This window comes from Montipora capricornis, chromosome 3 (assembly GCF_036669925.1).
Source record: "Montipora capricornis isolate CH-2021 chromosome 3, ASM3666992v2, whole genome shotgun sequence".
Classification (NCBI taxonomy): domain Eukaryota; kingdom Metazoa; phylum Cnidaria; class Anthozoa; order Scleractinia; family Acroporidae; genus Montipora; species Montipora capricornis.
This window is the reverse complement of record NC_090885.1, coordinates 70,969,376-70,986,875: the sequence shown is the minus strand read 5'-3', so window position 1 is coordinate 70,986,875 and position 17,500 is coordinate 70,969,376. Positions and strand designations below refer to the sequence as shown.

General features: G+C 41.1%; 1 protein-coding gene across 1 annotated transcript in view; it reads right to left on the bottom strand.

The window, feature by feature from the left end:
• LOC138043896 (eukaryotic peptide chain release factor subunit 1) overlaps window positions 1-336 on the bottom strand; it is an 18,498-nt gene extending 18,162 nt beyond the window's left edge. The window contains exon 1 of the mRNA XM_068890409.1: window positions 56-336. Coding sequence (XP_068746510.1) covers window positions 56-144 — 89 coding nt within the window. The 5' untranslated portion in view covers window positions 145-336. The remainder of the gene's footprint in view (window positions 1-55) is intronic.
• Window positions 337-17,500: the final 17,164 nt, after the last annotated feature.

The window sequence follows — 17,500 nt, the reverse complement described above, 5'->3', positions numbered from 1 at the left end:
TAACCTACATTGTACAGTCATGCAATAACTGAAAGTTTCATTGTTTTCTTCTTACCCTCTGGCTGCCTCTAAACTCTTTATAAGCTTCTTGATTTTCCATATTTCGACGTTTCTGTCGGCAGCTTCGGTCGTTTCGACGGACATAATTGCAAAGTATTCCAAAGCAAGAATTAAGGATAAAAAGTTGAAAGTCCGAAAATATCTCAGGAACAAATCCTAGATTAAGATACCTTAAAATGTTTACACTGGATAAAAAATCGACGACCAATTTTCCGAAAATGCGAAAAAAACGAACTCTGCACTCTGTTTTTGTCCGGTAACTGCGTGAAATGGTGCAATTTTTCCTTATTTGGAATACACGTGCTAACCGAATCAACAAAAACTAGGGACGGGAGGGTAAGATTTGTTTGGGCTGTGATCCCAAAATGTCCCCAGGTAATGAGAACAGGAAGGAAAACGCTTTCGGTTTCCTTTCATTTCTACCAGGGAAAAGTCCCATTTTTTTTTATTTCATGACAAAGTGCGCGCGTTCGGAGAAAATTAAATATATTTCTTGAGATTTAGCCTTGCGTTAAAAGCTTTTTTAAAAGCTTTTTTGAAACTTTTAGCCGAAACTTGTGTGCAACAGTACACTGCGAAAAAAGTTTCAGGAGACATAACACCGTGTAACATGGTCGGTTTCATGAAACTTTTTTGAACTTCCGTTGCGAGACAGGTTTCACGAAAAGTACAGAACCTCTTTCTACTTCTGCAACGGTCTCAGTAATCGAAATGGTGCGTACGATAAAAACAGAGTTTCACCGTTAACACCACTTCGTGAATCGCTCGGTCTTGTTACGCTACGCTGCGTAGGCCAAACAGAAACAGGGTAAGGCAGATCTCGAGAGCAGTTTCAACGTTCCCGGACGAGTTTCGACCTTTTGAAACTGGTCTCGAAATGTTGTTTCCAACTACCGGTATGTTTTTGATAGGTTTGCTTCAGAGAACCGTCGTCAGGTTTTGCAAGACCGGTTTCGGAATTTTGTTTGGATTCGACTTCATCCTTTACGTGTTCTGATGATGAGAGCAGATTTGAGCCTCTCTATGGGTGCGTACGAACGTCGATTTCGTCGTGCTTTTTTCGTCAAATCGTCGATTTTTCAAAGAAATCGTCGCTTCTTTGATTGGGGATCAAATGACTTATAATTTTCATATTTAATTTTTTTAGGTCTGACTGACTAATATTTTGTCTGAACGCAATAATTTCTAAATCGTCGCTTCGTCGCTTCAATCTCTGAGATCTTCGTTTCATCAATAGCGATCGTCGCGTCTTCGATTTCGTCGCAAATACCCATAGAGAGGCTCAGATTTTAATCAAGTGTTCGTATAGTCCTCCAAGTGACGCACTTCGTTTTCAGAAAACATAGAATTCTCATCCGTTGGACGTCGTTTCCTTAATTGAGCAATGACCAAAAATGCAAATTAGGATAGAAAGATATCAACCTAGCTGGGTTGTCAGAAACGCTCAAAAAGGGAAGAAATACACTGTAGCTAAATTTAAACTTGATTTTTGCCAAACCACATAAGGAACAATTCTTTTCTTTCTTTTTCCTGGCGTTTGCGGCACCTCAGAGGTAAATCTTCCTCAACAATGTAAGTTCCTTTTGATAAGTCTTATGTCCTCACTGGTGTGTAAGGGAAGGATACCTAAACTTCGAACCAGGATTCGAGCTAGGATCCGAGCCAGGATTCCAGCCAGGATTCGAGCTAAGATGAGCTTTCTCCGCTATTTATTCTCGAATCTCTCGGTTAGGTTAGGGCGAATCGGTTAGGTTTATTTGGGTTGGTTCTAGTCCAGTTAGGTCTAGTTAGAGTTAGGGCAGGTCTCGGTTAGGTTAGGTTAGGTCTCGGTTAGGTCTCGAATCCTGGCTCGGATCCTGGCTTTATTCTAAGTTTATCTCGTGTAAGGGTGGATTTCCACTGTCGCGAATTTTTTTACGTGCGTCAAATATGCATAAAGAACGTGCCTAAACAGTTTCTTCTGTTCGTTTCGTAAACGTAAAAGGGGCGGGAAAGTTTGATGTGAAAGAATGGTTGCCATAAAGTGATGTTTAGAATATTAATCCAGGTATGTTTTCCCTGATTCTTTGTTCACAGGTTCCACAGGCTACTGTATTGCCTTTAACCTTTTTATTTTTATAGTTTCTTTTTCGATGTTCCTCAATTTGTAAATTAAAATAGTCTGCATATTTAATTTCCCAATACCGACACAATACGATTAAGTAATCGGTCAAGTTCCAACGTAAACGCAAAACACGGACGGAAAAGTTTATTAAACATGTTCAACTTTTTCTTACATAGATTACTTGTGGTAGCTGCAAACATAAAAGTCAAGAAAACGTGTCAAAGGAAACCGAACGCCGAAGAAAAATCAGCGTCCAATTTATGGACATGAAAAGCCAGGTTTACGTCTGTTGTGCATTACGAAAAGGTTGTAGACCAAAACGTGACAGTGTGAATCCCCAACCCCCCCCCCTCCCCCCCCTCCCCCCCCCCACATTGCCCCATCTTAAGGGAAAAAAAAAGGCAGTAAATTTTGAAATTACAAGTACTGAGGGTCCCACAGTCTTCTTGTCTTTTTTTTCACAACTGAAAAAGCTTTTCGGGAAGCCTTTCTTCGCTTTTTACATCTAATGCGTATTTTACGAATGCGCATGCGTTCTGTACTAACTCTGCTTACCACATGAACAAGAACAAGGAAAAAAATTCAGAACTATAGACTATCCTTAGTTTTTATTAAACTAAAAGAGAAGCTGCCGTAGTCAAGGGGTTAATCACGTATGGCTCAGGGACCGATTAATCTCTCCCTCTTTGGATCGAAAGTAGCACGGGGGACCCCAAACAGAGTTTTTGCAATTTTTTTTTTTTCTCAAACCCTTTGATTACTATCTGGCAAAATACGTCCACCTTTATCCACGGTCCTATCTTGTAACGTCATCACTTTTAAAGGTCAGGAACAGCTTTGTCCACTAACTTGTGCAGGGAGAAGAGATCTCTCAAACTATACCTGAATGAGCACAATTCAGTCAAGGAAACTGGAGAAACGGCCAAAAAAACCATGTAACACTGACCTGAAATCTCCATGAAAAGCTTGTTCCATTACCCACCTACCTTTCTGAGCACCTAAATCTAAGATGATGAAAGGTTTCTCAGAAACCCTTCCTACCAAAATAAAGCCTACCAAATGCCCAGCAAGTTGAAAAAAAAAATGAGGCAAGGAAAGCGAAAAGAGAGGGAAGGAGAGAAAGCGAAAAGTGAAAGTCGAAAGTGTTGTGCTACTTTTAAACCCCAAAACTCTGTCGAAATTTTGCTTTGTGCGCATGCCAAAATTTGCAAGCGCTTATTTTCAACCTGGCTGAAAAGGCCGCGGAGTCTACAACCTGGAAACTGGTTTGTAGGGAGGTTTAGCTCTTAAACAGCACGACAGTGACCAAAAAACCCCTCAACTATAGCTTCAAAACGTGTTTTTCGGCAAAATCTCTAGTAGCCAAAAGGTTAATGCGTATTTTACAAATGCGCATGCGTTCTGTACTAACACTGCTTACCACATAAACAAAAGAAGGAAAAAAATTCAAAACTATAGACTATCCTTGGTTTTTATTACACTAATAGAGAAGCTCCCGTAGTCAAGGGGTTAATTGATCACGTATGGCTCAGGGAACGATTAATCTCTCCCTCTTTGGATCGAAAGTAGCACGGGGGACCCCAAACAGAGTTTTTGCAATTGTTTTTTTTTTTTTTTTCTCAAACCTTTTGATTACTATCTGGGAAATTACGTCCACCTTTATCCACGGTCCTATCTTGTAACGTCATCACTTTTAACGGTCAGGAACAGCTTTGTCCACTAACTTGTGCAGGGCGAAGAGATCTCTCAAACTATACCTGAATGAGCACAATTCAGTCAAGGAAACTGGAGAAACGGCCAAAAAAACCATGTAACACTGACCTGAAATCTCCATGAAAAGCTTGCTCCATTACCCACCTACCTTACTGAGCACCTAATTCTAAGATGATGAAAGGTTTCTCAGAAACTCTTCCTACCAAAATAAAGCCTACCAAATGCCCAGCAAGTTGAAAAAAAAAATGAGGCAAGGAAAGCAAAAAGAGAGGGAAGGAGAGAAAGCGAAAAGTGAAAGTCGAAAGTGTTGTGCTACTTTTAAACCCCAAAACTATGTCGAAATTTTGCTTTCTGCGCATGCCGAAATTTGCAAGCGCTTATTTTGCACCTGGCTGAAAAGGCCGCGGAGTCTACAACCTGGAAACGGGTTTGTAGGGAGGTTTAGCTCTTAAACAGCACGACAGTGACCAAAAAACCCCTCAACTACAGCTTCTAAACGTGTTTTTCGGCCAAACCTCTAGAAGCCAAAGGGTTAATGCGTATTTTACGAATGCACATGCGTTCTGTACTAACTCTGCTTACCACATGAACAAGAACAAGGAAAAAATTTGAGAACTATAGACTATCCTTAGTTTTTATTACACTAATAGAGAAGCTGCCGTAGTCAAGGGGTTAATCACGTATGGCTCAGGGACCGATTAATCTCTCTCTCTTTGGATCAAAAGTAGCACGGAGGACCCCAAACAGAGTTTTTGCAATTTTTTTTTTTTTCTCAAACCCTTTGATTACTATCTGGCAAAATACGTCCAGCTTTATCCACGGTCCTATCTTGTAACGTCATCACTTTTAACGGTCAGGAACAGCTTTGTCCACTAACTTGTGCAGGGAGAAGAGATCTCTCAAACTATACCTGAATGAGCACAATTCAGTCAAGGAAACTGGAGAAACGGCCAAAAAAACCATGTAACACTGACCTGAAATCTCCATGAAAAGCTTGTTCCATTACCCACCTACCTTACTGAGCACCTAATTCTAAGATGATGAAAGGTTTCTCAGAAACTCTTCCTACCAAAATAAAGCCTACAAAATGCCCAGCAAGTTGAAAAAAAAAAATGAGGCAAGGAAAGCGAAAAGAGAGGGAAGGAGAGAAAGCGAAAAGTGAAAGTCGGAAGTGTTGTGCTACTTTTAAACCCCAAAACTATGTCGAAATTTTGCTTTGTGCGCATGCCGAAATTTGCAAGCGCTTATTTTGCACCTGGCTGAAAAGGCCGCGGAGTCTACAACCTGGAAACGGGTTTGTAGGGAGGTTTAGCTCTTAAACAGCACGACAGTGACCAAAAAACCCCTCAACTATAGCTTCAAAACGTGTTTTTCGGCCAAATCTCTAGTAGCCAAAGGGTTTATGCGTATTTTACGAATGCGCATGCGTTCTGTACTAACTCTACTTACCACATGAACAAGAACAAGGAAAAAATTTCAGAACTATAGACTATCCTTAGTTTTTATTACACTAATAGAGAAGCTGCCGTAGTCAAGGGGTTAATCACGTATGGCTCAGGGACCGATTAATCTCTCCCTCTTTGGATCGAAAGTAGCACGGGGGACCCCAAACAGAGTTTTTGCAATTTTTTTTTTTTTCTCAAAGCCTTTGATTACTATCTGGCAAAATACGTCCAGCTTTATCCACGGTCCTATCTTGTAACGTCATCACTTTTAAAGGTCAGGAACAGCTTTGTCCACTAACTTGTGCAGGGAGAAGAGATCTCTCAAACTATACCTGAATGAGCACAATTCAGTCAAGGAAACTGGAGAAACGGCCAAAAAAACCATGTAACACTGACCTGAAATCTCCATGAAAAGCTTGTTCCATTACCCACCTACCTTACTGAGCACCTAATTCTAAGATGATGAAAGGTTTCTCAGAAACTCTTCCTACCAAAATAAAGCCTACCAAATGCCCAGCAAGTTGAAAAAAAAAAATGAGGCAAGGAAAGCGAAAAGAGAGGGAAGGAGAGAAAGCGAAAAGTGAAAGTCGAAAGTGTTGTGCTACTTTTAAACCCCAAAACTATGTCGAAATTTTGCTTTGTGCGCATGCCGAAATTTGCAAGCGCTTATTTTGCACCTGGCTGAAAAGGCCGCGGAGTCTACAACCTGGAAACTGGTTTGTAGGGAGGTTTAGCTCTTAAACAGCACGACAGTGACCAAAAAACCCCTCAACTATAGCTTCAAAACGTGTTTTTCGGCAAAATCTCTAGTAGCCAAAAGGTTAATGCGTATTTTACGAATGCGCATGCGTTCTGTACTAACTCTGCTTACCACATGAACAAGAACAAGGAAAAAATTTCAGAACGATAGACTATCCTTAGTTTTTATTACACTAATAGAGAAGCTGCCGTAGTCAAGGGGTAAATCACGTATGGCTCAGGGACCGATTAATCTCTCCCTCTTTGCATCAAAAGTAGCACGCGGGACCCCAAACAGAGTTTTTGCAATTTTTTTTTTTTCTCAAACCCTTTGATTACTATCTGGCAAAATACGTCCAGCTTTATCCACGGTCCTATCTTGTAACGTCATCACTTTTAAAGGTCAGGAACAGCTTTGTCCACTAACTTGTGCAGGGAGAAGAGATCTCTCAAACTATACCTGAATGAGCACAATTCAGTCAAGGAAACTGGAGAAACGGCCAAAAAAACCATGTAACACTGACCTGAAATCTCCATGAAAAGCTTGTTCCATTACCCACCTACCTTACTGAGCACCTAATTCTAAGATGATGAAAGGTTTCTCAGAAACTCTTCCTACCAAAATAAAGCCTACCAAATGCCCAGCAAGTTGAAAAAAAAAAATGAGGCAAGGAAAGCGAAAAGAGAGGGAAGGAGAGAAAGCGAAAAGTGAAAGTCGAAAGTGTTGTGCTACTTTTAAACCCCAAAACTATGTCGAAATTTTGCTTTGTGCGCATGCCGAAATTTGCAAGCGCTTATTTTGCACCTGGCTGAAAAGGCCGCGGAGTCTACAACCTGGAAACGGGTTTGTAGGGAGGTTTAGCTCTTAAACAGCACGACAGTGACCAAAAAACCACTCAACTATAGCTTCAAAACGTGTTTTTCGGCCAAATCTCTAGTAGCCAAAGGGTTTATGCATATTTTACGAATGCGCATGCGTTCTGTACTAACTCTACTTACCACATGAACAAGAACAAGGAAAAAATTTCAGAACTATAGACTATCCTTAGTTTTTATTACACTAATAGAGAAGCTGCCGTAGTCAAGGGGTTAATCACGTATGGCTCAGGGACCGATTAATCTCTCCCTCTTTGGATCGAAAGTAGCACGGGGGACCCCAAACAGAGTTTTTGCAATTTTTTTTTTTTTCTCAAAGCCTTTGATTACTATCTGGCAAAATACGTCCAGCTTTATCCACGGTCCTATCTTGTAACGTCATCACTTTTAAAGGTCAGGAACAGCTTTGTCCACTAACTTGTGCAGGGAGAAGAGATCTCTCAAACTATACCTGAATGAGCACAATTCAGTCAAGGAAACTGGAGAAACGGCCAAAAAAACCATGTAACACTGACCTGAAATCTCCATGAAAAGCTTGTTCCATTACCCACCTACCTTACTGAGCACCTAATTCTAAGATGATGAAAGGTTTCTCAGAAACTCTTCCTACCAAAATAAAGCCTACCAAATGCCCAGCAAGTTGAAAAAAAAAAATGAGGCAAGGAAAGCGAAAAGAGAGGGAAGGAGAGAAAGCGAAAAGTGAAAGTCGAAAGTGTTGTGCTACTTTTAAACCCCAAAACTATGTCGAAATTTTGCTTTGTGCGCATGCCGAAATTTGCAAGCGCTTATTTTGCACCTGGCTGAAAAGGCCGCGGAGTCTACAACCTGGAAACGGGTTTGTAGGGAGGTTTAGCTCTTAAACAGCACGACAGTGACCAAAAAACCCCTCAACTATAGCTTCAAAACGTGTTTTTCGGCAAAATCTCTAGTAGCCAAAAGGTTAATGCGTATTTTACGAATGCGCATGCGTTCTGTACTAACTCTGCTTACCACATGAACAAGAACAAGGAAAAAAATTCAGAACGATAGACTATCCTTAGTTTTTATTACACTAATAGAGAAGCTGCCGTAGTCAAGGGGTAAATCACGTATGGCTCAGGGACCGATTAATCTCTCCCTCTTTGCATCAAAAGTAGCACGCGGGACCCCAAACAGAGTTTTTGCAATTTTTTTTTTTTCTCAAACCCTTTGATTACTATCTGGCAAAATACGTCCAGCTTTATCCACGGTCCTATCTTGTAACGTCATCACTTTTAAAGGTCAGGAACAGCTTTGTCCACTAACTTGTGCAGGGAGAAGAGATCTCTCAAACTATACCTGAATGAGCACAATTCAGTCAAGGAAACTGGAGAAACGGCCAAAAAAACCATGTAACACTGACCTGAAATCTCCATGAAAAGCTTGTTCCATTACCCACCTACCTTACTGAGCACCTAATTCTAAGATGATGAAAGGTTTCTCAGAAACTCTTCCTACCAAAATAAAGCCTACCAAATGCCCAGCAAGTTGAAAAAAAAAATGAGGCAAGGAAAGCGAAAAGAGAGGGAAGGAGAGAAAGCGAAAAGTGAAAGTCGAAAGTGTTGTGCTACTTTTAAACCCCAAAACTATGTCGAAATTTTGCTTTGTGCGCATGCCGAAATTTGCAAGCGCTTATTTTGCACCTGGCTGAAAAGGCCGCGGAGTCTACAACCTGGAAACGGGTTTGTAGGGAGGTTTAGCTCTTAAACAGCACGACAGTGACCAAAAAACCACTCAACTATAGCTTCAAAACGTGTTTTTCGGCCAAATCTCTAGTAGCCAAAGGGTTTATGCGTATTTTACGAATGCGCATGCGTTCTGTACTAACTCTACTTACCACATGAACAAGAACAAGGAAAAAATTTCAGAACTATAGACTATCCTTAGTTTTTATTACACTAATAGAGAAGCTGCCGTAGCTAAGGGGTAAATCACGTATGGCTCAGGGACCGATTAATCTCTCCCTCTTTGCATCAAAAGTAGCACGCGGGACCCCAAACAGAGTTTTTGCAATTTTTTTTTTTTCTCAAACCCTTTGATTACTATCTGGCAAAATACGTCCAGCTTTATCCACGGTCCTATCTTGTAACGTCATCACTTTTAAAGGTCAGGAACAGCTTTGTCCACTAACTTGTGCAGGGAGAAGAGATCTCTCAAACTATACCTGAATGAGCACAATTCAGTCAAGGAAACTGGAGAAACGGCCAAAAAAACCATGTAACACTGACCTGAAATCTCCATGAAAAGCTTGTTCCATTACCCACCTACCTTACTGAGCACCTAATTCTAAGATGATGAAAGGTTTCTCAGAAACTCTTCCTACCAAAATAAAGCCTACCAAATGCCCAGCAAGTTGAAAAAAAAAAATGAGGCAAGGAAAGCGAAAAGAGAGGGAAGGAGAGAAAGCGAAAAGTGAAAGTCGAAAGTGTTGTGCTACTTTTAAACCCCAAAACTATGTCGAAATTTTGCTTTGTGCGCATGCCGAAATTTGCAAGCGCTTATTTTGCACCTGGCTGAAAAGGCCGCGGAGTCTACAACCTGGAAACGGGTTTGTAGGGAGGTTTAGCTCTTAAACAGCACGACAGTGACCAAAAAACCACTCAACTATAGCTTCAAAACGTGTTTTTCGGCCAAATCTCTAGTAGCCAAAGGGTTTATGCGTATTTTACGAATGCGCATGCGTTCTGTACTAACTCTACTTACCACATGAACAAGAACAAGGAAAAAATTCAGAACTATAGACTATCCTTAGTTTTTATTACACTAATAGAGAAGCTGCCGTAGCTAAGGGGTAAATCACGTATGGCTCAGGGACCGATTAATCTCTCCCTCTTTGCATCAAAAGTAGCACGCGGGACCCCAAACAGAGTTTTTGCAATTTTTTTTTTTTCTCAAACCCTTTGATTACTATCTGGCAAAATACGTCCAGCTTTATCCACGGTCCTATCTTGTAACGTCATCACTTTTAAAGGTCAGGAACAGCTTTGTCCACTAACTTGTGCAGGGAGAAGAGATCTCTCAAACTATACCTGAATGAGCACAATTCAGTCAAGGAAACTGGAGAAACGGCCAAAAAAACCATGTAACACTGACCTGAAATCTCCATGAAAAGCTTGTTCCATTACCCACCTACCTTACTGAGCACCTAATTCTAAGATGATGAAAGGTTTCTCAGAAACTCTTCCTACCAAAATAAAGCCTACCAAATGCCCAGCAAGTTGAAAAAAAAAAATGAGGCAAGGAAAGCGAAAAGAGAGGGAAGGAGAGAAAGCGAAAAGTGAAAGTCGAAAGTGTTGTGCTACTTTTAAACCCCAAAACTATGTCGAAATTTTGCTTTGTGCGCATGCCGAAATTTGCAAGCGCTTATTTTGCACCTGGCTGAAAAGGCCGCGGAGTCTACAACCTGGAAACGGGTTTGTAGGGAGGTTTAGCTCTTAAACAGCACGACAGTGACCGAAAAACCACTCAACTATAGCTTCAAAACGTGTTTTTCGGCCAAATCTCTAGTAGCCAAAGGGTTTATGCGTATTTTACGAATGCGCATGCGTTCTGTACTAACTCTACTTACCACATGAACAAGAACAAGGAAAAAATTTCAGAACTATAGACTATCCTTAGTTTTTATTACACTAATAGAGAAGCTGCCGTAGTCAAGGGGTTAATCACGTATGGCTCAGGGACCGATTAATCTCTCCCTCTTTGGATCGAAAGTAGCACGGGGGACCCCAAACAGAGTTTTTGCAATTTTTTTTTTTTTCTCAAACCCTTTGATTACTATCTGGCAAAATACGTCCAGCTTTATCCACGGTCCTATCTTGTAACGTCATCACTTTTAACGGTCAGGAACAGCTTTGTCCACTAACTTGTGCAGGGAGAAGAGATCTCTCAAACTATACCTGAATGAGCACAATTCAGTCAAGGAAACTGGAGAAACGGCCAAAAAAACCATGTAACACTGACCTGAAATCTCCATGAAAAGCTTGTTCCATTACCCACCTACCTTACTGAGCACCTAATTCTAAGATGATGAAAGGTTTCTCAGAAACTCTTCCTACCAAAATAAAGCCTACCAAATGCCCAGCAAGTTGAAAAAAAAAAATGAGGCAAGGAAAGCGAAAAGAGAGGGAAGGAGAGAAAGCGAAAAGTGAAAGTCGAAAGTGTTGTGCTACTTTTAAACCCCAAAACTATGTCGAAATTTTGCTTTGTGCGCATGCCGAAATTTGCAAGCGCTTATTTTGCACCTGGCTGAAAAGGCCGCGGAGTCTACAACCTGGAAACGGGATTGTAGGGAGGTTTAGCTCTTAAACAGCACGACAGTGACCAAAAAACCACTCAACTATAGCTTCAAAACGTGTTTTTCGGCCAAATCTCTAGTAGCCAAAGGGTTTATGCGTATTTTACGAATGCGCATGCGTTCTGTACTAACTCTACTTACCACATGAACAAGAACAAGGAAAAAATTTCAGAACTATAGACTATCCTTAGTTTTTATTACACTAATAGAGAAGCTGCCGTAGTCAAGGGGTTAATCACGTATGGCTCAGGGACCGATTAATCTCTCCCTCTTTGGATCGAAAGTAGCACGGGGGACCCCAAACAGAGTTTTTGCAATTTTTTTTTTTTTCTCAAAGCCTTTGATTACTATCTGGCAAAATACGTCCAGCTTTATCCACGGTCCTATCTTGTAACGTCATCACTTTTAACGGTCAGGAACAGCTTTGTCCACTAACTTGTGCAGGGAGAAGAGATCTCTCAAACTATACCTGAATGAGCACAATTCAGTCAAGGAAACTGGAGAAACGGCCAAAAAAACCATGTAACACTGACCTGAAATCTCCATGAAAAGCTTGTTCCATTACCCACCTACCTTACTGAGCACCTAATTCTAAGATGATGAAAGGTTTCTCAGAAACTCTTCCTACCAAAATAAAGCCTACCAAATGCCCAGCAAGTTGAAAAAAAAAAATGAGGCAAGGAAAGCGAAAAGAGAGGGAAGGAGAGAAAGCGAAAAGTGAAGGTCGAAAGTGTTGTGCTACTTTTAAACCCCAAAACTATGTCGAAATTTTGCTTTGTGCGCATGCCGAAATTTGCAAGCGCTTATTTTGCACCTGGCTGAAAAGGCCGCGGAGTCTACAACCTGGAAACGGGTTTGTAGGGAGGTTTAGCTCTTAAACAGCACGACAGTGACCAAAAAACCCTCAACTATAGCTTCAAAACGTGTTTTTCGGCCAAATCTCTAGTAGCCAAAGGGTTTATGCGTATTTTACGAATGCGCATGCGTTCTGTACTAACTCTACTTACCACATGAACAAGAACAAGGAAAAAATTTCAGAACTATAGACTATCCTTAGTTTTTATTACACTAATAGAGAAGCTGCCGTAGTCAAGGGGTTAATCACGTATGGCTCAGGGACCGATTAATCTCTCCCTCTTTGGATCGAAAGTAGCACGGGGGACCCCAAACAGAGTTTTTGCAATTTTTTTTTTTTTCTCAAAGCCTTTGATTACTATCTGGCAAAATACGTCCAGCTTTATCCACGGTCCTATCTTGTAACGTCATCACTTTTAAAGGTCAGGAACAGCTTTGTCCACTAACTTGTGCAGGGAGAAGAGATCTCTCAAACTATACCTGAATGAGCACAATTCAGTCAAGGAAACTGGAGAAACGGCCAAAAAAACCATGTAACACTGACCTGAAATCTCCATGAAAAGCTTGTTCCATTACCCACCTACCTTACTGAGCACCTAATTCTAAGATGATGAAAGGTTTCTCAGAAACTCTTCCTACCAAAATAAAGCCTACCAAATGCCCAGCAAGTTGAAAAAAAAAAATGAGGCAAGGAAAGCGAAAAGAGAGGGAAGGAGAGAAAGCGAAAAGTGAAAGTCGAAAGTGTTGTGCTACTTTTAAACCCCAAAACTATGTCGAAATTTTGCTTTGTGCGCATGCCGAAATTTGCAAGCGCTTATTTTGCACCTGGCTGAAAAGGCCGCGGAGTCTACAACCTGGAAACGGTTTGTAGGGAGGTTTAGCTCTTAAACAGCACGACAGTGACCAAAAAACCCCTCAACTATAGCTTCAAAACGTGTTTTTCGGCAAAATCTCTAGTAGCCAAAGGGTTAATGCGTATTTTACGAATGCGCATGCGTTCTGTACTAACTCTGCTTACCACATGAACAAGAACAAGGAAAAAATTCAGAACGATAGACTATCCTTAGTTTTTATTACACTAATAGAGAAGCTGCCGTAGTCAAGGGGTAAATCACGTATGGCTCAGGGACCGATTAATCTCTCCCTCTTTGCATCAAAAGTAGCACGCGGGACCCCAAACAGAGTTTTTGCAATTTTTTTTTTTTCTCAAACCCTTTGATTACTATCTGGCAAAATACGTCCAGCTTTATCCACGGTCCTATCTTGTAACGTCATCACTTTTAAAGGTCAGGAACAGCTTTGTCCACTAACTTGTGCAGGGAGAAGAGATCTCTCAAACTATACCTGAATGAGCACAATTCAGTCAAGGAAACTGGAGAAACGGCCAAAAAAACCATGTAACACTGACCTGAAATCTCCATGAAAAGCTTGTTCCATTACCCACCTACCTTACTGAGCACCTAATTCTAAGATGATGAAAGGTTTCTCAGAAACTCTTCCTACCAAAATAAAGCCTACCAAATGCCCAGCAAGTTGAAAAAAAAAATGAGGCAAGGAAAGCGAAAAGAGAGGGAAGGAGAGAAAGCGAAAAGTGAAAGTCGAAAGTGTTGTGCTACTTTTAAACCCCAAAACTATGTCGAAATTTTGCTTTGTGCGCATGCCGAAATTTGCAAGCGCTTATTTTGCACCTGGCTGAAAAGGCCGCGGAGTCTACAACCTGGAAACGGGTTTGTAGGGAGGTTTAGCTCTTAAACAGCACGACAGTGACCAAAAAACCACTCAACTATAGCTTCAAAACGTGTTTTTCGGCCAAATCTCTAGTAGCCAAAGGGTTATGCGTATTTTACGAATGCGCATGCGTTCTGTACTAACTCTACTTACCACATGAACAAGAACAAGGAAAAAATTTCAGAACTATAGACTATCCTTAGTTTTTATTACACTAATAGAGAAGCTGCCGTAGTCAAGGGGTTAATCACGTATGGCTCAGGGACCGATTAATCTCTCCCTCTTTGGATCGAAAGTAGCACGGGGGACCCCAAACAGAGTTTTTGCAATTTTTTTTTTTTTCTCAAAGCCTTTGATTACTATCTGGCAAAATACGTCCAGCTTTATCCACGGTCCTATCTTGTAACGTCATCACTTTTAAAGGTCAGGAACAGCTTTGTCCACTAACTTGTGCAGGGAGAAGAGATCTCTCAAACTATACCTGAATGAGCACAATTCAGTCAAGGAAACTGGAGAAACGGCCAAAAAAACCATGTAACACTGACCTGAAATCTCCATGAAAAGCTTGTTCCATTACCCACCTACCTTACTGAGCACCTAATTCTAAGATGATGAAAGGTTTCTCAGAAACTCTTCCTACCAAAATAAAGCCTACCAAATGCCCAGCAAGTTGAAAAAAAAAAATGAGGCAAGGAAAGCGAAAAGAGAGGGAAGGAGAGAAAGCGAAAAGTGAAAGTCGAAAGTGTTGTGCTACTTTTAAACCCCAAAACTATGTCGAAATTTTGCTTTGTGCGCATGCCGAAATTTGCAAGCGCTTATTTTGCACCTGGCTGAAAAGGCCGCGGAGTCTACAACCTGGAAACGGGTTTGTAGGGAGGTTTAGCTCTTAAACAGCACGACAGTGACCAAAAAACCACTCAACTATAGCTTCAAAACGTGTTTTTCGGCCAAATCTCTAGTAGCCAAAGGGTTTATGCGTATTTTACGAATGCGCATGCGTTCTGTACTAACTCTACTTACCACATGAACAAGAACAAGGAAAAAATTTCAGAACTATAGACTATCCTTAGTTTTTATTACACTAATAGAGAAGCTGCCGTAGTCAAGGGGTTAATCACGTATGGCTCAGGGACCGATTAATCTCTCCCTCTTTGGATCGAAAGTAGCACGGGGGACCCCAAACAGAGTTTTTGCAATTTTTTTTTTTTCTCAAAGCCTTTGATTACTATCTGGCAAAATACGTCCAGCTTTATCCACGGTCCTATCTTGTAACGTCATCACTTTTAAAGGTCAGGAACAGCTTTGTCCACTAACTTGTGCAGGGAGAAGAGATCTCTCAAACTATACCTGAATGAGCACAATTCAGTCAAGGAAACTGGAGAAACGGCCAAAAAAACCATGTAACACTGACCTGAAATCTCCATGAAAAGCTTGTTCCATTACCCACCTACCTTACTGAGCACCTAATTCTAAGATGATGAAAGGTTTCTCAGAAACTCTTCCTACCAAAATAAAGCCTACCAAATGCCCAGCAAGTTGAAAAAAAAAAATGAGGCAAGGAAAGCGAAAAGAGAGGGAAGGAGAGAAAGCGAAAAGTGAAAGTCGAAAGTGTTGTGCTACTTTTAAACCCCAAAACTATGTCGAAATTTTGCTTTGTGCGCATGCCGAAATTTGCAAGCGCTTATTTTGCACCTGGCTGAAAAGGCCGCGGAGTCTACAACCTGGAAACGGGTTTGTAGGGAGGTTTAGCTCTTAAACAGCACGACAGTGACCAAAAAACCCCTCAACTATAGCTTCAAAACGTGTTTTTCGGCCAAATCTCTAGTAGCCAAAAGGTTAATGCGTATTTTACGAATGCGCATGCGTTCTGTACTAACTCTGCTTACCACATGAACAAGAACAAGGAAAAAATTCAGAACGATAGACTATCCTTAGTTTTTATTACACTAATAGAGAAGCTGCCGTCGTCAAGGGGTAAATCACGTATGGCTCAGGGACCGATTAATCTCTCCCTCTTTGCATCAAAAGTAGCACGCGGGACCCCAAACAGAGTTTTTGCAATTTTTTTTTTTTCTCAAACCCTTTGATTACTATCTGGCAAAATACGTCCAGCTTTATCCACGGTCCTATCTTGTAACGTCATCACTTTTAAAGGTCAGGAACAGCTTTGTCCACTAACTTGTGCAGGGAGAAGAGATCTCTCAAACTATACCTGAATGAGCACAATTCAGTCAAGGAAACTGGAGAAACGGCCAAAAAAACCATGTAACACTGACCTGAAATCTCCATGAAAAGCTTGTTCCATTACCCACCTACCTTACTGAGCACCTAATTCTAAGATGATGAAAGGTTTCTCAGAAACTCTTCCTACCAAAATAAAGCCTACCAAATGCCCAGCAAGTTGAAAAAAAAAAATGAGGCAAGGAAAGCGAAAAGAGAGGGAAGGAGAGAAAGCGAAAAGTGAAAGTCGAAAGTGTTGTGCTACTTTTAAACCCCAAAACTATGTCGAAATTTTGCTTTGTGCGCATGCCGAAATTTGCAAGCGCTTATTTTGCACCTGGCTGAAAAGGCCGCGGAGTCTACAACCTGGAAACGGGTTTGTAGGGAGGTTTAGCTCTTAAACAGCACGACAGTGACCAAAAAACCACTCAACTATAGCTTCAAAACGTGTTTTTCGGCCAAATCTCTAGTAGCCAAAGGGTTTATGCGTATTTTACGAATGCGCATGCGTTCTGTACTAACTCTACTTACCACATGAACAAGAACAAGGAAAAAATTTCAGAACTATAGACTATCCTTAGTTTTTATTACACTAATAGAGAAGCTGCCGTAGTCAAGGGGTTAATCACGTATGGCTCAGGGACCGATTAATCTCTCCCTCTTTGGATCGAAAGTAGCACGCGGGACCCCAAACAGAGTTTTTGCAATTTTTTTTTTTTTCTCAAACCCTTTGATTACTATCTGGCAAAATACGTCCAGCTTTATCCACGGTCCTATCTTGTAACGTCATCACTTTTAAAGGTCAGGAACAGCTTTGTCCACTAACTTGTGCAGGGAGAAGAGATCTCTCAAACTATACCTGAATGAGCACAATTCAGTCAAGGAAACTGGAGAAACGGCCAAAAAACCATGTAACACTGACCTGAAATCTCCATGAAAAGCTTGTTCCATTACCCACCTACCTTACTGAGCACCTAATTCTAAGATGATGAAAGGTTTCTCAGAAACTCTTCCTACCAAAATAAAGCCTACCAAATGCCCAGCAAGTTGAAAAAAAAAATGAGGCAAGGAAAGCGAAAAGAGAGGGAAGGAGAGAAAGCGAAAAGTGAAAGTCGAAAGTGTTGTGCTACTTTTAAACCCCAAAACTATGTCGAAATTTTGCTTTGTGCGCATGCCGAAATTTGCAAGCGCTTATTTTGCACCTGGCTGAAAAGGCCGCGGAGTCTACAACCTGGAAACGGGTTTGTAGGGAGGTTTAGCTCTTAAACAGCACGACAGTGACCGAAAAACCACTCAACTATAGCTTCAAAACGTGTTTTTCGGCCAATCTCTAGTAGCCAAAGGGTTTATGCGTATTTTACGAATGCGCATGGCGTTTCTGTACTAACTCTACTTACCACATGAACAAGAACAAGGAAAAAATTTCAGAACTATAGACTATCCTTAGTT